The sequence below is a fragment of the Aethina tumida genome, chromosome 1 (assembly GCF_024364675.1).
Source record: "Aethina tumida isolate Nest 87 chromosome 1, icAetTumi1.1, whole genome shotgun sequence".
Classification (NCBI taxonomy): Eukaryota; Metazoa; Arthropoda; class Insecta; order Coleoptera; family Nitidulidae; genus Aethina; species Aethina tumida.
Window position 1 is genome coordinate 9,434,029 of NC_065435.1, and position 20,947 is coordinate 9,454,975.

The 20,947-nt window shown below is 30.7% G+C and overlaps 2 protein-coding genes across 4 annotated transcripts in view; one reads left to right on the plus strand and one right to left on the minus strand.

Moving 5' to 3' along the window:
• The window catches only part of LOC109595467 (3-hydroxy-3-methylglutaryl-coenzyme A reductase), a 73,153-nt gene extending 54,200 nt beyond the window's left edge, over nt 1–18,953 (plus strand). Inside the window, exons 2-13 of one of the 3 annotated variants that reach the window (XM_049970719.1) lie at nt 3,882–4,073; nt 11,443–11,557; nt 14,500–14,587; nt 14,641–14,831; nt 14,945–15,051; nt 15,380–15,516; nt 15,769–15,876; nt 16,633–16,880; nt 16,938–17,269; nt 17,324–17,565; nt 17,623–17,910; nt 17,965–18,953. In XM_049970719.1, the coding sequence (XP_049826676.1) occupies nt 3,906–4,073; nt 11,443–11,557; nt 14,500–14,587; nt 14,641–14,831; nt 14,945–15,051; nt 15,380–15,516; nt 15,769–15,876; nt 16,633–16,880; nt 16,938–17,269; nt 17,324–17,565; nt 17,623–17,910; nt 17,965–18,553 (2,613 nt within the window). In that variant the 5' untranslated portion in view covers nt 3,882–3,905 and the 3' untranslated portion in view covers nt 18,554–18,953. Of the gene's footprint in view, nt 1–3,881; nt 4,074–11,442; nt 11,558–14,499; nt 14,588–14,640; nt 14,832–14,944; nt 15,052–15,379; nt 15,517–15,768; nt 15,877–16,632; nt 17,270–17,323; nt 17,566–17,622; nt 17,911–17,964 lie in introns of all 3 variants that reach the window. The other 2 variants (XM_020010821.2, XM_049970718.1) reach the window with 2 other exon arrangements.
• Nucleotides 18,954–19,330: 377 nt separating this feature from the next.
• Nucleotides 19,331–20,666, minus strand: LOC109595464 (DNA repair protein complementing XP-A cells homolog). Its single transcript, XM_020010817.2, has 4 exons — nt 20,495–20,666; nt 20,235–20,346; nt 20,050–20,180; nt 19,331–19,993 (listed from the first exon to the last, which is right to left on the minus strand). Exons 1-4 carry the CDS (start codon nt 20,608–20,610, stop codon nt 19,558–19,560), a joined length of 795 nt encoding a protein of 264 aa, XP_019866376.1. The 5' UTR covers nt 20,611–20,666; the 3' UTR covers nt 19,331–19,557.
• Between the last annotated feature and the right edge of the window lie 281 nt (nt 20,667–20,947).

Consider the following 20,947-nt stretch of genomic DNA (forward strand, 5'->3'; position numbering starts at 1 on the left):
AATTAAAGCATCACATTGTGTGCCACAATTTCGAAAATAAAACCCATTAACTCATTGTTAAACAATATATTTTTGTCATCTTTTACTTTGAAATTTTGATCAATCAAAACAGGGAAATGTGCACATGATTCATTTCACCATGCTAGAAATATCATTAACCTTTCGATGCGGTAAAACCTATTAAACAAGAATTGTTCACAAAACAATCCTTCAACGTCCTTACACAGACGTGATTAGATACAGATATTTTTCGCAAACGCCACTCATTCGATGAATAATTATTATTAAATATCCAACTGCGCAGACTATATGGCACACACACACACGATTAAACACGTTTTTTCCTAACATTCATGATCACCTTGGATGCAACCAACAATTTTCTATTCCTTCCTGTATCTGATGGCGGTATTTAAGAGTGGCGTAAAAAATTTTAATTGCACCTTTATTTGCGTTAGGCGTGCACATTAAAAATTCGAAAATGTTTGCTTAACAAATACCACGGGGAGCTTCTTACGCAGCATCCGACGACGATAAGGTGTGACCGCCTCGAAATCCAAACGGTGAGGCCCGACCCAGTTCCACACTCATTTTATTTGATTATTTGTGGATTTACTTATTGTATTTGCAATTAACATAATTTATATAATTAATGCGACCGGTTATGATCAACCATGCATAAGCGTGATATAACCGATTTAGTAAATCCATCAGTTACATGACAAATTAAAATGTAAGAGATTGCTTTCACAAAGCAAAACCGATTTGTAACGTATAAAATCGGCCAAAGTGGCCTCTCCCGCTTAATGAACGGCTCTACGTCCATAACGTTCGCAAATTTCGGCCGACTTTATTAATTGCCGAACTGAATTAACGGCCGTCACACAACCCCGAAAATCTTTTTTCGGTGCTAAAAATACACGTGATTTCTGGTGTTTTTCATCCGGACGGATGTGTATCAGAATTTTTGCGTTCATTTTCTCCTGTTCTGTCTGTTCTGGCGTTTTCCTCTTTCTTTTTTTTTTTTTTTTTGTTTTTTCTTTCTTTGTGTGTGTGCGTGTGTATTTTAAACTTCTTTCGTCGGAATTATTCAGGAATTTTAGCACCAATTACTTTTAACACTTGCAAAATTGGTCGCCGGGGTTTAATTAATGACTTTCGGGAACGTTGCGAACGTATTGATTTACGTACGCATCTTTTATCTTTCGCTGTTGGAGCCGGAGTGGTGTTTTCGGTGGGGCGTCTTGAAAGTATGACGGTTTGCTCAATGGGAGACCCATAGATGTAACTGGTTTAATTAGATTTAAGTTCAAACGAATTAATTTTTAATAAGTCTTTATTTTTCATCAACTATATAATCATCCTTTTGCCATCTAGTGTGCAAATTTTCAATCCCTGACCGATAAGGAAGGAAAGAATAAAACTGGAAGACCAAGAAAAACCAATAGTTTTTAGGATAAAGAAATTTTATCCTACTCCAAAAATGAAGCTGAGCAAGCCCACTTGAGACAAAACTAAAGGTGTTTGGAAGTACTTTTTGCCAGCCCAAATCAAATATTTTTTTATTGTTTAACTATGTAATTGTTAAATTTATAAAAGGAAATTAATTTTTAATATATATTTTTTTGAACTTAATAACTTTCTACCAATACTGTATCTATTTTGGCCAACCAAATACAGAAAGCAAAAAGACGTATAGAATATTTTAATATATTTTGTATACTGACTGAACAAAATTTGAATTAAATCCATTTACAAAATTTTTAATTTTAAATTTTGTGCATCACTGTACCATATAAGGTCCACTTTTTATGTCCCTGAGTATAAAAAAATTAGAAGAACACAAAAATTATTGATCAATCTTGAAATATCAAGGCGATCATAAAAATTATCAGTAAATATAAAAAATACTGTTAATTCTATGAACAATTATCCATTAGATTATTAAATTTTGATAATTTATTGCAAATTAATTATTAATTATGATAATTTATTACAAAAATCGGATTTTTAGGACTAAAAGTTCTATAACAATCACCAATTATTGTACAGTCACTTCAATAAAGGATAAAAATATGATAGGGAATATAATAACCTAACCTAACCTAACATTTTTAATTGATGAACGAAAATGAACATTACTAATACCTTATCTAACCTAACATTTTGAATTTTACTGATTTTAGCATGTTTTTTAATTGTTTTTTCCAAATTGAAACAAAATATGTTGATTGTAAGTAAAAACATATATAAAATTTAGTAATTCTGATTAAAATTAAATACTAAATCAAAACAAAAGTAAAAGTTCTTTGCAACTGAGGCAAATGTACTTGTTGCATTTATTCAATTGTCATTTAATCCTGTATTTTTTTCATAATGCTCTATAACTTAACAAAATGTTAAAATATAGTATAGAAACTTATTAAAATATATCATGAACCAAAACATACATTACTGATATCTAACCTAACATTTTGAATTTTACTCAATGTTTTTTAATTGTTTTTCGAAAATGAAGTAAAAGACTGTATTCAAAAAACATTTAAAATTTAATAATTCTGATTAAAATTAAATCCTAAATCCCAAAAAAAGTTAATCATTTTGCTTTTGAGGTGTACTTGTTTTATTATGCTTTACAACTTTATTATGGATATTAATTTTATTTTTGAGAATATATTTCTATAATCCTAAATTACTTAATATGTGTCCACATTTATGTATGAATGAATGAAAACGTTTAATTGAAAATAACTTTTGAGGAGTGACCCACACAAATAACCACAGATAAATCTGTAAAAAAGATTTTAACATATTTTAGAGTTTTTTTTTTTTCAAAAATAAAACAAAATAGGTCGATTTGTAAATTAAATTTGTTTGCAATTGAAGCAAATGTAATTAATGCATTTATTCAATTCTCATTTAATCCTGTGTTTATTTTATAATGCTCTATAACTTAACAAAATATTAAAATATAATATATAAAATCTTAAAAACCTTAAAGTAAAATAAATCATCTCGAAATATTAAGCCATAAAAATCAAGAAAATTATAAAATTAAATATAAAAAATACTGTTAATTCTCTGATTAATTATTAGATTATTAAATTTTGATAATTTATTACAAAAATTTTAAAACTAAATGTTATTCAATAATCACCAATTATTGTACAGCCACCTCAATAAAGAATAAAAATATTATGGGTATATAATAACCTAACCTAACCTAACCTCTTAATTCTCTGATAATAATTATGATAATTTATTATAAAAATCGGATTTTTTTAACTAAAATTTATTTAATAATCACCAATTATTGTTCAGTCACATAAAGAATAAAAATATGATGGGGAATATAATATACTTAAGTTAAGTTGACGTGCTGATCCTTTGAGAATATACATCCTAAACAAATCCACCCGAACGAGCAATGTCAATTCACGGAAATCCAATTTCGCTATATTAAAAATGACATATGTATATACTTTTATAAAAAAAAGATACCTAAATACGGTGAACAGTAAAGAAAAGCTTTTAAAAAAGGAGTTATGAATTCAAGTGAGCAACGTTCCAACTAAAAGGCTTCCCATACATTACGAATATTGTGCTGCTTCCGAGAGAAAAAAAAAACAGGCAGGGATTTTAAACCACCCCACAAAAATGGTTTTCTATTTTAACAGCTTAAACCGCGGCTCCATGAAATGTTTGTCTTGCCGAGAAATGGATGTTTCCCTTGCAATTATCGGCTCTCCATTTTAATTAGTGTGTGATTAGGATGTAATTACTTCTTGGTTTCGTTGTAATTTTGCGGGAAATTTAAGTGAGACCTCGTTCACTCCGTTTTGCCGGGTGGCTGATGATTTTACTATGTGTTTCGTTTCCAGGGAAAGGCTGCTTAGCTTTTAGCGATGGCGTCGCGGATATTTCGTGCACACGGCGAATTCTGTGCGACGCATCCATGGGAAGTGATCGTTGCGACTCTCACGCTGACGGCGTGCATGTTCACGATGGACCAGCAGAGTACCTCGCCGCCGCCGAAGCCGACGTTCAGGTACTGCGCCGGATGCATCCACGAGGTGAGTCTTCGGTCTTCACTCTGCGGTCTTCCTCCCCGAATTAATTGATGCGAGTGATGAAATTTTATTTTGTGCCGTTACCCAAATGAACGTCAAACTATTAAAGAGTCCGTCCATACATAATTCCCCGATAAATAACGTCTCGGCGTCGGTGATTTCCAAATCTCACAGTCGGGATCAACTTCCAAGCGCACGGACAATTTATATTTGTCCGCGTTTAATAAATAACCAGATGGGATTACCTAACACGGAATTTAATTTTTAATCAATGGAAACTGGACGGACGAAACGGACAAGTTTTTATGGCCACGAATGTTTTAACCTACGAATTTCGTCATTACGTTGGCGTTTACGTTTTGCTGACCGGCGACGAAATATATATTTTTTTTAGCTCGTGCTGGTTTTATGTGACAGTGTGCGATTCGCACAACGCCTTATCTTTTTGATGTACTGACAGTAACGGTAACTTAAGATCTATTATTTAATATATTTGATGGATATAAAATTTCTTATTACGCCAAGTGATTTATTTTTGTGACTTGATCCGTCTCAGTCTGCTTTGAACTTTTCATGTGGTGCACCTGAATTGGAGGAGCATTATGGTGGTTTATTATAAAGTGAAGTTACTTAAACGATTTCAACTCTTGAACGTTTTTTTTTTTTTTGAAATTTATGATTATTTATATTTTTATTTACTTTTTATTTCATTTTTAATACTCTATAACCTAACAAAATGCTAAAAAAACGTACATACCTTACCTAACCTAACATTTTGAATTTTATTGATTTTAACATGTTTTTAATAGTTTTTTTTCTAAAAAAAACAAAATAGGTCAATTGTATGTCAAAAAACATTTAAAATTCAATAATTCTGATTAAAATTAAGTACTAAATCTGAAAAAAAGTAAAATTTCTTTGAAACTGAGGCAAATGTATTTGTTGTCTTTATTCAATTATCATTTAATCCTGTATTTCTATATAACATAACTATAACTTAACAAAATGTTAAAATATAAGATAAAAACTTTTTAAAATAAATCATGACCCAAAACTTACATTACTAGTACCTTACATAACCTAACATTTTGAATTTTACTGATTTTAGCATGTTTTTTAATTGTTTTTTCGAAAATAAAGCAAAATTAATCGATTGTAAATAAAAATATAAATAAAATTTAGTAATTCTGATTAAAATTAAATACTAAATCACAAAAGAAGTAAAATTTCTTTGCAACTGAGGCAAATGTATTTGTTGCCTTTATTTAATTGTCATTTAATCTTGTATTTCTTTTCTAATGCTCTATAACTTAACAAAATGTTAAAATATAAGATAAAAACTTATTAAAATAACTCATGAACCGAAACTTACATTACTAGTACCTTACCTAACCTGACATTTTGCATTTTACTGATTTTAGCATGTTTTTTAATTGTTTTATTTCGAAAATAAAGCAAAATAAGTCGATTGTAAGTCAAAAAATATATAAAATTTAGTAATTCTGATTAAAATTAAATATTAAATCTAAAAAAGAAGTAAAATTTCTTTGCAACTGAGGCAAATGTGTTTGTTGCCTTTATTTAATTGTCATTTAATCCTGTATTTCTTTTCTAATGCTCTATAACTTAGTAAAATGTTAAAATATAAGATAAAAACTTATTAAAATACATCATGTACCGAAACTTACATTACTAGAACCTTACCTAACCTGACATTTTGCATTTTACTGATTTTAGCATGTTTTTTAATTGTTTTATTTCGAAAATAAAGCAAAATAAGTCGATTGTAAGTCAAAAAATATATAAAATTTAGTAATTCTGATTAAAATTAAATATTAAATCTAAAAAAGAAGTAAAATTTCTTTGCAACTGAGGCAAATGTGTTTGTTGCCTTTATTTAATTGTCATTTAATCCTGTAATTCTTTTCTAATGATGTATAACTTAGTAAAATGTTAAAATATAAGATAAAAACTTATTAAAATAAATCATGACCCAAAACTTACATTACTAGTACCTTACATAACCTAACATTTTGAATTTTACTGATTTTAGCATGTTTTTTAATTGTTTTTTCGAAAATAAAGCAAAATTAATCGATTGTAAATCAAAATATAAATAAAATTTAGTAATTCTAAAATTAAATACTAAATAACAAAAGAAGTAAAATTTCTTTGCAACTGAGGCAAATGTATTTGTTGCTTTTATTCAATTGTCATTTAATCCTGTATTCTCTTTTCTAATGCTCTATAACTTAACAAAATGTTAAAATATAAGATAAAAACTTATTTAAAAAAATGAACAAAAATGAAAAATACTGATATCTTATCTAACCTAACATTTTAATTTTACTGATTTTATCATGTTTTTTAATTGTTTTTTCCAAAATAAAGCAAAATAGGTAAATTGTAAGTAAAAACATATATAAAATTTAGTAATTCTGATTAAAATTAAATACTAAATCAAAACAAAAGTAAAAGTTCTTTGCAACTGAGGCAAATGTGCTTGTTGCATTTATTCAATTGTCATTTAATTCTGTATTTCTTTCATAATGCTCTATAATTTAAGAAAATGTTAAAATATACTATAGAAACTAAAATAAATCATGAACCAAAACATACCTTATCTAACCTAACTTTTTGAATTTTACTGAATGTTTTTTAATTGTTTTTCAAAAATAAAATAAAATACGCTGACTATATATCAAAAAACATTTAAAATTGAATAATTCTGGTTAAAATTAAATCCTAAATCCCAAAAAAGTTCAGTTCATTTTGCTTTTGAGGCATTTATTCCATTCTCATTTATTCCTGTTTTTTTATGCTTTACAACTTTATTATGGATATTAATTTTATTTTTAATGAGAATACACATAATCCTAAATTACTTAATATATTTCCACATTTATGAATAAATGAACGAAAATGTTTAATTGAAAATAACTTTTGAGAAGTGACCCACACAAATAACATCCACAGACAAATCTGTAAAAAAGATATATCACTTTACGACAGTCTCGAGAATGTCTGGAATGTTGAGGCATTTGCATTTATAAAACAGTTACAATAAATTCTCGACTTAATTAAAAAAGTTAATTATACGTGTTAACTTTCACTGTCAATACTGAATCATATATTTTCTCGTATTCTCCAGTCTGCCGACACATTCACATAAACTTTTCGAAAGCAGAGGTTACACACGTTCTTGTTTACAAATGTATAACAGATTATGAAACAATTCGAGATAATCGTGGCGTTTTTCACGTTGCACGTGTTAACCGGGAAGGAGAGAAGAACAAAATAAAATTAAACGTGTTGTATTTTTTTTAGTTGTCAATGTGTCCATTTTCGGGGCCACACATTCGGTATAACAAACGGCAATAGTCGGTTTGTCAAACAGTTGATTGTGACTAATGTGCATCATTTCGTTTACAAAATCAATAGAAACCAATAAAGTGTTGTATCAGCAAAAATAGGAAACGTCAGGGTACAATTGTAATTGAAGTGGCCCAGTTGATTAATAATAGACCGCTCTCTCAAATATCATTAATATTCGGTGTAAGCAAAAAATTTCATTTAAACCTACAAAACCGTACGGGCACATCCGCCTCACTTGTTTTCATTTATAACCCCGACGAAAATGGATTCATATGCCCCAACATGCGTACTTTTCATTCGAAAACTTCATTTCGTGCCGTTATAAAAGGCAAAAATTACAAAAAAAAATGGTCTTTAGCTTAGATATTCCATATATTACTTGGTTGGTTGGTTGGAATTTAATTAATTTGGTGGAATCTTGTGTTAATTTAATTCAGCAAATTAACTACTTGCTTCTTGAACTTTTTCAATTTTGAGGATTGTTATCAAAGACTCAAAATAATATAAATGGAAACATTTGGTTATTTACGTATATTTTTAATGTTCTTGAATTATTGCCGTTCTTAAATCCTTTATGGTTATATCCTGTTTCAAGTTTTTTCAATAAAATAATGTTTTATTCATTGGGTTCTCACCAGTTATGATTCTTTGACCCCGGTATTAAATTTTTCCGTTACATTTGTGTGGAAGTACCACGAAATGTGATCTCTTAGGTAAAAATCAATTTAACTTTTTAAAATTTAATTTTAAAATAACAAAACTTCATCATTATAATCAACAACTGAAGAAAGGACCAACCTCAGCTTTGACTTCCTCGTCAGGATTAAACTTATTACGTAAAAAATTGACAAAAATAAGTAATAGCCACATGGATAAATATCTGGATTGCCTGGAGGATGAGACAGAACTTCATTAAAGTCTCTAATGGGACATGTCATCTTACATTGTCAGGAAGAAGTAAAATTCGATTTCTATTGATTAAGGAAGCTCATCTTTGATTAAATTTTTCAGGAACTTGGTCAATTTCTCACTTAATTTATGTGGAATCCATTTGTTCAACTTTTTGATGAACTTAATTACATGAAGCCTCTTCCTAATAGTTGAGTCATCGTTGTTTATTAACACGGTTCTTTCTAAACATGTTGCAGGAGCATTAGTTAATTTCTTCGTTGGTACAGGTTTCAGGACGTCCTTGACGTTCATCTTCAGTGCATTCGTTGCCACTTTTAAACCAACGAAACCAATCATAGAAGAACCTTTCAAATAACACGAGTTTAATACAAAATAATAAAAAATAAGTAATAAGTAATTTATTCAAATAAATTATGAATCTAATTTACTTTTTCTTTCACCTACTGTTTAGGGTTTGTCATTTTTAATTGAGAACTACTTTCTCTTTTTTCATTTCTCTTTCATTTACTTTTTCCTATAACCCTTTTAGTTATTTACATTACTTATTAACATGTATTAAATTTTTCATAGTCCATGAAGTATTTTATTGAAAAATTCAACATTTACAATAAAAAATACAGCAAGCATCCCTACTCATCTGATTTTAAATTTCAAACTAAAGAAAGTAGTTGTAAAAATGTTAAGAATCTTGATATTCTGTTTTTATTATCTTTATTAACATACAGAAGTAGTTAAAGAAGATAAAAAACTAATATATTTTTAATAATTTTTCTTTTCTGTTCTATTTACTTATTTCTTAGTACCCCTTCTAGTTATTTACATTATCATCTCATTTTAAATTTCATACTCATTTCCACAAAGAAAGTAGTTGTAAAAGTTGTTGAAAATTGCGATTTTTTGTTTTTATTTTTTAAATAATCTCTATTAACACACAGAACTAGTAAAAGAAATTAAAAAACTAATGTATTTTTAATAATTTTAATTTAATTATTTTACTTTTCTCTTTCACTTACTTATTTCACAATAATCTTTTTAGTTATTTACATTACTTATTAAAATTGTTGTTATAATTCAGTTTCTGACTGAATGTACATACATATATATTAAATTTTTTATAGACTATGAAGTATTTTATTGGAAAAAATCAACAGAAAAATACTCATTTTTAATTTCAAACTCATTCCTATAAAGGAAGTAGTTGTAAATGTTAAAAATTACGATTTTGTGCTTCTTAATGTTTAAATAACCCTTATTAATAACAAGAAGTCATAAAAGAAGTAAAAAACTAATCTATTTTTGATAATTACCTCCTTAAAGAAAATTTCATTCCATCCCATTATAAGAGGCTAAAATTGCCAAAACTCTCTTAGATTAGACATTTCATATATTACTTGGATGGTTGCAATAAAAATTAACATAATGTAATGAACAAAATTTAATTAGTTTAGTAGAAGGGGTCTTTTATTTCTTGTGTTAAAACGACATAAAACTTAATTTAATCCAATAAATTAACTTGATTTTGTTGAAAGTAAGGAACATTATCAAATAAAACTGATGTAAAAAACCCAATTCAATTACCTGAATCTAAGTGAAATAAGACAATTGAAACAATTATTACTTAAACCACATTTTTCCATTATTAATTTATATTAATGATATTTAGGAGACTAATTTCTTTTCTCTTCAACTTTCATTTTCCTTAAAGTAACTCTTTTAATTAACTGTCACTTTTATAACTTCACTTTTTAATAACAGTAAGAAATCTTGTAACAGAAAAAGACTTCTTAAGAGGTTGTTCTACTTTTTTAAAGCAAACATACATATATGTTATACCTTAATTCTCAAAGAAATCTTCATTTCATGCTATTATAAAAGAAAAAATTTAGATATCCTGATAATATTTTGGACTTTTTAACAAAAAGCAATGAAAGGCAATAGATTATTCTTCCTTTTTTCCATTTCTTAAGAAGTTGTTATACTTTTGTAAAGCAAACATACGTATATACCTTTTTCTAAATATGAATCAATACCAATATTAATTCTTTTCCTCAAATAAATCTTATTTTGATGCCATTATAAAAAAATAATCTTTTGGACCAACAAAAAACAATGAAAGGAGATAGATTCTTCTTCCTTCTATCCATTTCTTAAGAAGTTGTTTCACTTTTTTAAAGTAAGCACACGTGTGCATCTTTTTCTAAAAATAAATCAATACCAACGAATCGATGTTTCATCTTTTTGGCCACACATGCGAAATTGCCATTGTAGTTTTGTATCGATTTCTATGATTATTCCGTCTATAGTGTTGCCCCGCACACATTTGGGGGACTGTATATGTTTACTAAACGGTTTTTAACTGCTCAGGGGTCGAGAAGGGTGAAAACCCTTCCTGGTCCCGTGATGATCATTTCATTTAATCTACACCAAAACGAAATTAATTGATTATCGATTTCGCATGCCTGTGTTCTGTGCCACGGTGTGTTAAATATCTGCACTTGCTTATTTAGAACATTTCGATGGGCTTCGAACGGGGAAAACGTAAAACGTAAAGGTCCGGCGGTTTTCACTTTGATTTTAATTTTCAAACTGTTCAATCGTAGTTATTGTTCGTGCCAACTGTTTTTACGCGGAGCGTGAAAGTCCTTAATAATCAGATAAATTAATTTAACTCTTCAGTTTACCATAGTGCGAGTGCTCTTTAAAAGGAGGACTTTCCGAAAAATTTCACCTTCTCAGACATGAATTTATTTAAGCATTGCGAAACGGTGTTAGTTTTAATTGTTTTTAATTAATGAGTTAACAGTTTCTTCATGAGTTATTACAACTGAGCCAACATATGTTGAATAATATTAATACACGGCTATTTGTGTCATAAACGGTGTATTAAAAAATCATAACATGTCTTTGATGAATGGAATAATTGCGTCTATTGTCATACTCACGTGGTGGTAATGGAAGCCATAACGCACGGTACTGCCAGTTCAATAACTGAGCAGGGTCAAGTTCTCGTATCTAATTTATTCAAGACCATCAGTAACATAATATATGGGTCCATTTAAAACGTTAATAATTTATTTTGTTGCAGGCCGAATATAATGCAGCCGATGTTATTGTTATGACATTAATACGATGCCTGGCAGTTCTCTACAGCTACTATCAGTTTCGTAATCTGCATAAATTAGGATCAAAATATATTCTAGGTAAGCGACTAATAGCGAAAGTTAAGTGAAATTGATTCAAGGTCATGGACTCGCGATTATGGTGTGGAGAAAGTATCATTCAATATATAATATGTACTAGACACCGGGATTTAATAAAGCACTTTTTGATGAATTATCTCATTTACACTGCTCGCAAAAATTTTGTGTTTTTTTGTGCTGTGCTCAATTTCTATGTGAATGAACCTTTCATCAGCAGAAGAAGCGACTGCTGGCTAAAAAAACATGACACTTTCTTCAGCAGTACCATCTAGAAAAAGTTACTTTCAACAGGATGATGACAAATTCTCCACTATGATGAAGAGATGCATATTCAAATTAGAAACCGTACCAATTTAATCATAATAAAATTGCCACAATCCATTCAAAATGTCTGATGAAAGCTTTATAATCAAAATGGTCGAAGTAACACTGCTCCATCTGCACAATTTTGAGACAGTATAGAAAAAGTGTAATATAACTTCTTCATTGATTACAAAATTCAATATAATTTCACCAGTACTTGCTCTGATCTTAGTTAATTTGTATGTCCGGTACGACATTACACTACTAGCTTCATCATATGGTCACATGAAGATTCTTGAAGCAAATTGCCTTGCTTAAACAATCAAAACCTCATCTATAATATACAATGTAGGTGTAGTAGTACTTTTCTCTGTACTTTCAACAGTTTTAAACTGTTCTACTCCATAGAGACTATCCCAACAATTTTCTATTCTTTGATACTGTGCTGAATTCCTACGAGAATGTTCATTTCATCACAATAAAAGTAGCAAAAACAAGACACTTTCTTCAACAGATTCAACTAACAATAGTTACTTTCAAAAAGATGATGACAAATTCTCCACTTTGATGAAGAAATGTGTATTCAAATCAGAAACAGCACCAGTTTAATGATAATAAAATTCTTACTCATGAAAACTGTTTATGAAAGCAAAATTAGTCATGTACTTCATTGTAGTTTTGAATCTGTAAATAAAACTGTAAAATAAACTCACTGATTAAAAAATACAATTCAATTTCACTAGTTCAGTAAATAAATTTAGCACTTACTCTGATTGTAATTAGTTTGTTTGTCTGGCATAGTATTTCACTACTATGGTCATATGAAGAGTCTTGAAGGTCTTCAGCTAACTGCTTTACATAAATAATCAAAACTTCATGTAAACATTTGATGTGTAGAAAGACTTTTCTTTATATTTTCAAATAGTTTACGACGATGGTTTTAAACTTACTTCACAGATCTCTGTCCCAATCATTTTGCATTCTTTTATACTGTGCTAAATTCCTACGAGAATGTACCTTTCTTCACAACAAAAGAAGCAAAAACTAGATACTTTCTTCAACAGATTCAACTAACAATGGTTACTTTCAAAAAGATGATGACAAATTCTCCACTTTGATGAAATGTGTATTCAAATCAGAAACAGCACAAGTTTAATGATAATAAAATTCTTACAACTCATGAAAACTGTTTATGAAAGTAAAATTAGTCATGTACATCTTCATAATTTTGAATCTGTATAGAATACTGTACAATAAACTTCCTCATTGATTAGAAAATACAATTCAATTTTACTAGTTCAGTAAATAAATTTTGCACTTGCCCTGATTGTAATTAGTTTGTTTGTCTGGCATAGTATTTCACTACTATGGTCATATGAAGAGTCTTGAAGGTCTTCAGCTAACTGCTTTACATAAATAATCAAAACTTCATGTATACATTTGATGTGTAGAAAGACTTTTCTTTATATTTTCAAATTGTTTACAACGATAGTTTTAAACTTACTTCACAGGTTCTGTCCCAACCAAATTCTTCAAACAAATTCTTCACTCTGATGAAGAAATGTATATTCATATTAGAAACAGTACCAGTTTAATTATAATAAAATTCGTATAACTCATCAAAAATGTTTATGAAATCAAGAAGTATATTAAATCATTTTAAATAACACTAACTCTTACAAAAGTTAGCAAAAGTAGTCATGTATATCTTCATCATTTCGAATATGCATAGAAAACAATGGAATAAACTTCCACACTGATTACAAAATTCAAGTTAATTTTACTAGTTCTGTAAATAAATGTGGCACTTGCCTTGATCTTAATTAGTTTGTTCGTCTGGTATAGGGTTACACTATTTGTTTATAAGACTCATCAGATGGTCATATGAAGATACTTTAAGGTGTTCAGCAAATTGCTTTGCTTAAACAATCAAAACTTCATGTATAACAATAATATACATTTGATTAATGATAGGACTTTTCTCTATATTTTCAAAATTAGGTTTACAACGACACTTTTAAATCTACTCCACGAAAACTTCCCACAATTTTGAATTCTTTTATGCTGTGCTGGATTCCTACGAGAGTGTACATTTCATAACAACAAAAGAAGCAGAAGCAAGACATTTTCTCTCCACTTTGACAAAGAAATGGGTATTTAAAGAAGAAACAGCAGCAGTTTAATTATAATAAAATCCTTAGAACCTATCAAAACTGTTTATGAAAGCAAAAAATATATTAAATCATCAATAAATCAGAAAATATCAGTCTCTTATAAATGTTAGCTAGTCATTAGCCTTCATGTACACCTTCACCATTATAAAACTAATAAATATAAACTTCCTTATTGATTATATATAAAATAACTCAAACTGATTTTACTAGTACCAAAAATAAATGTTATACTTGCATTGAATTTAATTAGTTTATTTTTACGTTGAGGCCATTAATGTTTATTTCTAAAACGCACTCGTCAAAATAATCTTGAACTTATTTGATCCAATAAATAAAACCTTACCACAAAGAACCTTATTAATATAAGATCTTTCCTGGACGTGTGTTATTCAGCAAAACGTTTTGCTTAAACAAACAACTTAATGTAAACAAACCACATGTTTATAACGTACATATAAATTTCAGGTATAGCCGGCCTTTTCACGGTGTTTTCAAGTTTCGTGTTTACAACGACAGTCCTGAACATACTACGCATAGACGTGACCGAATTGAAGTGAGTGCACTCCAAAAACGGAACCGAACCTCTTTACCGACTGTTATTTTTAGAGACGCGCTGTTCTTCTTCCTTCTTCTGATCGACCTGTCGAAGGCCGCAGTGTTGGCTCAATTCGCCCTGAACGCCTCCAACCAGGAAGAGGTGAGGAGCAACATCGCTAGGGGCATGTCTTTGCTTGGGCCCACGATTACTCTGGACACGATTGTTGAGACGCTCGTCATCGGTGTGGGAACGCTATCAGGTAAGAAGAGTCGTAATGTGAGCAACTAATGAGGAAGATCAACGTTGACTTCCCCCCTCACTCCTAATTGCACTGCTCCCTTTTACATTAGCATCTGTCTGGTTTAATTTTAGGGGTGCATCGTTTGGAAACGTTGTCCTGCTTCGCCTGCCTTTCGGTTTTGGTGAACTACATCGTTTTCATGACGTTCTATCCGGCGTGTTTATCATTAATATTAGAGGTGAGTACGAACTGACACCGATTTATAGAGCCAATATAGAAAATTAGGCGTTAATTAATATGAGGATGGCAGTGAAATAACAATTGATTGCACAAGGCAAGGCTGTACTTGTTTATAGAAATACCTACACCAAATCACCTTGATAACCGTCTGGAATAGAGCTGATAACGAACAAAAGAGGTTTTAATATCAAAAATCACAGCAACAATTACAACTGACTAATCTTTAAGCTATTCAAATTATATCATTTGTGTTTTTACTGACCACAGCTAACGTAATGATAATGGTTTGATGAGAATGACTTTTCATGGAAACGTTTTATTTTTAGTTGTCACGCACAACGAATTTGTATGATAAAAAGCACTCTTTCATAAGTGCGTTTAAAGAAGAGGACAAATCCAACCCTGTGGTACAAAGAGTAAAACTGATCATGTCAGCGGGACTGATGTTAGTGCATGCGCATAGGTAAAGAAAAAATTTAAATTTCAATGAAATATGCCCAAATAATAGATTTATTTTAAACTAGCTGCTATTTATTGTTTTCAAACTTTTAACCTTTTTTTAAAATTCTATTTCGTTTCATTGTGTTGCCAAAGATCTAACCGAAGATTATATAAGGATTATAATAAGAGAACCGGCGTTTAGCACATTAGTTTTCCCATGAAACTCGTCACGTTGTTTTGGGTGAATGTGTCTTATCAATTTCTGCCTTTTTAGCCGTTGGCCGTTTAAAGAAGTCGACTCCGATAATATTGGATCACTTGTGGACCAGCATATGACTCAAAATCGTACCGAAGACACCGCATTACATGGATATATTATGAAGTGAGTACTTTTAGTTTTTTAATCATTGGCATAATGCTTTTAATTCGACAATTTAATTAATGAATAGTAAATAATCGTATAAAGGTTGTTGTCCAAAATTTTCCTCAACGTTTATTCTGTTACATAAGTACTGCTGAATATACAATATAAAAATTAATATTTTATTTAAATTATTCTTGCTTATTTTTAATATTTTTAAGAAATTGGTTTGGAAATATACTTTATTGAATAATTCCCCTGCAGTTATCAAATAAAAGTGACCTTCCGAAACGTGATAATTTAAGTTATTTCCCATAATTTTGAAACTAGATCCACAATTTATCCGTAATTTATCTTGTCTTACTCCAAAATAGCATTTTTATGGCCCTATAATTTTTGTTTCGTTGTAATTAAAAAAAAATTGATTTATTTAATGCAATTTACATGCAGATTTAACCAAAAATACGTCATTATTTACGATAATACATAAGATTGCAAATTAATGAACGAAATACCGTATATAAATAAAATTCAAAATTATAGAAGTCCTCAGTTAACAAAATGCCGTCAATTCATTAAAGGGGGATCATCAGAACAGTACTAATTGCCAACAATTGGACAACAATCTTTATATAGGGTAAGTTGAGATTCTTTACACAACAGTCTAACGAAAACTTGGAAGGAAATTTATATAAAGAGGCCATCCAAATATTCCCACATTATGCCAATTGACACCGACACTTTTAGTTCAACATCCCAAACTAATTGCCGAAAAAGTATATATTTTAGATGGGTAACGCTTAGTGCCGACCACATCGTGATTTTGATACTTCTACTTGCGCTAGTAGTGAAATTCATCTTTTTCGAAAACAAAGAAGACCTGGTTGACCAATTGAGGGCGTCTATGACAGAAACTTCTAACGTACCAAGGAAATACAGAAGCAAATATAACACAAACATGCCTTTCTTGAAACCACCACACACCTTCTTCTTGTCCAAGAAACAAATCAGTGACATTTCCGATGGTAAGTTCCTCCTAAGCCACCCCGAGAACTCACTTAACGATTCTAAATTTCTTCCAGACGTTGTATTTGAAGACAAAGAGGTGCAGACCCACTCACGCTGTGAGTCGGACGTGGAGAGTTCGTCTCCCGAAGACGACACTGCATTGAAAGTATGCAGGAACATAGAGGAATGTTTGAAAATTTCTAATTCGGAAGTAGGGGCTAAAGAACTAACGGATGAGGAAGTTATTTTGTTGGTTAGAAACAAGCACATCACAAACTATCAGATTGAAAAGGCTGTTGAAGATCCAGAGAGAGGTGTATCCATCAGAAGGAAGATTTTAGGCGTTGACGGCAACTGCATGCGGGCTTTAACTGATTTACCGTACAAAAACTACGACTATGGCAAAGTAAGGGAATAATTTTTTAATCCTTTATAATTTTTATAACATTGATTATCTTAGGTTATGGGGGCTTGCTGCGAGAACGTCATTGGATACATGCCAGTTCCAGTGGGATTCGCTGGACCCTTAAACTTGGACGGTAAACAGTTCTTCGTTCCTATGGCCACGACTGAAGGTTGTTTGGTCGCCAGTACCAATCGAGGTTGTAGAGCTTTGCTGGCTAGTGGTATCACCAGTAGGATTGTAGGGGATGGTATGACCAGAGGTCCTGTTGTTAGATTCCCTTCGTTAGCCAGAGCTAGGTAATTGTGAAGTTTTATCAACAAATGTGTATTTAAACTAACTGATGTTGTTTGTAGTGCGGCCAAGAAATGGATGGAGGATCCAGCTAACTTTTTATTAATGAAAGAAAACTTCGATGATACAAGCAGATTCGCTAGGTTGACCAAAATCTTCGTCAAAATTGCAGGAAGACACTTATTCATCAGATTCGAAGCAACAACGGGAGACGCTATGGGAATGAACATGCTTTCTAAAGGAACCGAGAAATCTCTCAAATTCGTAAAAAAAGATTTTTACCCAGACATGGAAATTTTGAGCTTAAGTGGCAACTTTTGCACCGACAAAAAGGCGGCAGCTATCAATTGGTAAGTTGTGAATATTAACAAAACACAACACCTTCTAATTACATTAAATTTCAGGATTGAAGGAAGAGGAAAGTCGGTAGTGTGTGAGGCAGTGGTTCCAGCTAAAACAGTCACGTCAGTACTTAAAACATCTGTTCACGCCTTGGTTGACGTCAACACTACCAAGAACATGATTGGATCAGCCATGGCAGGAAGCATAGGCGGTTTCAACGCACATGCAGCCAACGTGGTCACTGCAATTTACATCGCTACCGGACAGGACCCAGCTCAGAACATCGCTAGCAGCAACTGCATGACACTTATGGAACCTTGGGGTGAAAATGGGGAGGATTTGTACATGACATGCACAATGCCCTCAATTGAAATCGGAACGGTTGGAGGTGGAACAGTATTACCAGCCCAAGCAGCTTGTTTGGAAATGCTGGGTGTGAAAGGTCCACATCCTGAGACTCCTGGGGAAAATGCGAGCCAACTTGCTAGAATTATATGTGCGACTGTCCTGGCGGGCGAGCTGTCGCTGATGGCTGCTTTGACTGCCGGACATTTAGTGAAGAGTCACTTACGGCACAACAGATCCACCACAACGATACCAGAGAATTTTAGTCATATTAGTAATATTCCACCATGTAAAGACAATATATAAAACAGTGATTAATAGTATTTAAGTTTTATTTAACAATTAGTTATTATTTTATTAACTATGTAATTATCATTGTGCTTATTTCTCTTATGTTGTGCCAGGTGTGTAAAATATGTTATTTAGTGAATGTTCATACACTCAGGTTCAGCTATTTTTTTATTGTTATTGTTTTTTATTTCTATGTAAATATGTTATGATCTGTGATGATCACTCTTTCTATCTAAATTTATAAGAAACATGCAAGATTACAGATTTTCTTCAAAATGAGTCCGGTGTTTATTTGTATATTGTATATAGATCTGTGATGATCACTTAGCTTCTTCCAAGTATTTAATATTGTTGCTTGTTTCTGAATTATCTTCAAGTTTTATAGTGAAAGATATCATTGAATAAATTATATGTACAAAAATGTGTTTCATTTAATATTTAACAGTCTAATCGTCGATGTTTAATCTATACAAATTCGTATTTGTATGTTTAAATTGGCATTGATGTCGACTATATTTCATTTTATGTATACCGCATATCATAATTGTGAAATTTATAATCTAAAAATTTAAAGTCTGTCATTGTACACGCAATTAAAATGCACATACAATAAAGATACAAGTGTTATGTATTATCTATATTGTAATTATGAATGAACAATAGAAATAATTTTTATTGTAAAAATATTAAAATAGGGTAAGTAAAATGTTGACTTTTTAATTAATTTACTATTTTAAGTAGTATTGTTTATTTAAAACATTTTGCTAGTTTGAATTTGAAATAAAGCATCAATTTCTTGAAAGATTATTTATTCAATAATAGTACATCAAAAAACAAACAAAAATTGTATAAGTGTATAAAGAGTAAAGTAAAAATTAGTTGAGAACAAAAATTTAGAATGTTCCTGAAGCTGACTTGCATTTTCTCAAATGTTTCTTGTATATAGTACATGTAAAAACAGACAAAAAATATATATAAGTGTATAAAAAATAAAGCAAAAATTCAATAATGAAGCCCAGCTACATTTTTTCAAATGTCTCTTCATAAGGACAAGTTAAACAACTGTGAGTGTAAGTATCATCATCCTCATTGTAAGTTTCTGGACCAAATTCGTGTGTATGAGATGCCTTGGTAGTTCTATCATACAAACTGCTCCTCATATTCATCCTTAGTTCCTTGAGATGTTTATGGTACTTCTTTGTTTTAGCAAGCACCTTCTTTTCCTCACGTTTTTCCCGTTCTTCTTCCAACGCCTCTTCACTGCCCCACACTTCCAAAGCCCTCTCTTCAACTTGAATCAGCAGGTACAGCTTCATTTCGCCCCATCTGACATTATGGGGATTTTTTCTTGTTATGAATTTCAGTGGGGGTTCTCTCTTGTCGAAGTCGCAATCTTTCAGCAAATAGGTGTCCTTTGCTTCAGTTTTGGTTATAAGTTTATGTTCCTCAGGATCCCTAACACAAAACGTGGGTTTTACTACAGATTTACAGGTAATTGAAAGAGAACTTACTTGCACTCATCACAACACTTGTAATCGAAATTTTCAAACAACCATGATGTGGCAAATGGTTTTTCACATTTTTTGCAAGAAGGACGGTCTTCTTCGACTATAGGTGCAGCATCGAATGCTGCAACAACGTCCTACAAACAAAGCAACTTAGGTTGAGAACTTTAGAAATTTGCGCTGGTACATACGGGTGTCAAGAGGCTCTCTGGATCAGGTTCTTCCAAAAGAAAGCCACCCCCTGTGTCCTTGTACCTCGTAGCTCCTATTTTTATGGTGGATTTTTCTATAGAGACTACCTCTCTTTAAATAAACAATTAATTAATATTGCGCAATTTAATCAAAGATTAAATACATATCTTCTCTGCATATACTTAATCGTTGACATATCTTTGAAATGTCTAATGTTACATATATTTAATCTTTAATTTAACGGTTAAACTGTAATTACCCTTTCGAATACGGATGAGACACCAGCTTAGACTTTTTGATTGTTAAAGCTCTTTGGCGGTTTTTCTCGATTCTTTGTTTAGCATATTTCGATAATTCTGGAGATTCAGAAGACATTTTTACTCGTACAAGTTATTGTGACAAGCAGTTGTTTGAGGTTAGGTTCGGTGACCATAGTATCGAATAAAACTTTCGGGGTCACATTTGAATCGTTTTGGTACTACCAACTATTCACCTTTCTAATATCAATTTAATTAAATTTTATTATATTTACCGTTGTTTTATACAATATTATAAAAACTACTATATTCTTGTTCTAAAATCTAACATACATTTTTCTGAATTGATATAGCAACTTTAATTTTAAAGAGATTTTTAATGATTAAATCTGTGTTACTTAATTTAATATTAACACCCTGTATAATATCCTTTTTGTTTTATAATTTTGGTCCTT

What these genes read in the sequence shown, in the direction of transcription:
- LOC109595464 (XM_020010817.2), bottom strand. Translation starts at nt 20,610, where the DNA reads ATGTCTTCTGAATCTCCAGAATTATCGAAATATGCTAAACAAAGAATC. An exon ending in TCTCATCCGTATTCGAAAGG is followed by an intron (nt 20,347 to 20,494) that starts GTAATTACAGTT and finishes GTTTATTTAAAG; the next exon opens with AGAGGTAGTCTCTATAGAAA. An exon ending in CAGAGAGCCTCTTGACACCC is followed by an intron (nt 20,181 to 20,234) that starts GTATGTACCAGC and finishes CTTTGTTTGTAG; the next exon opens with GACGTTGTTGCAGCATTCGA.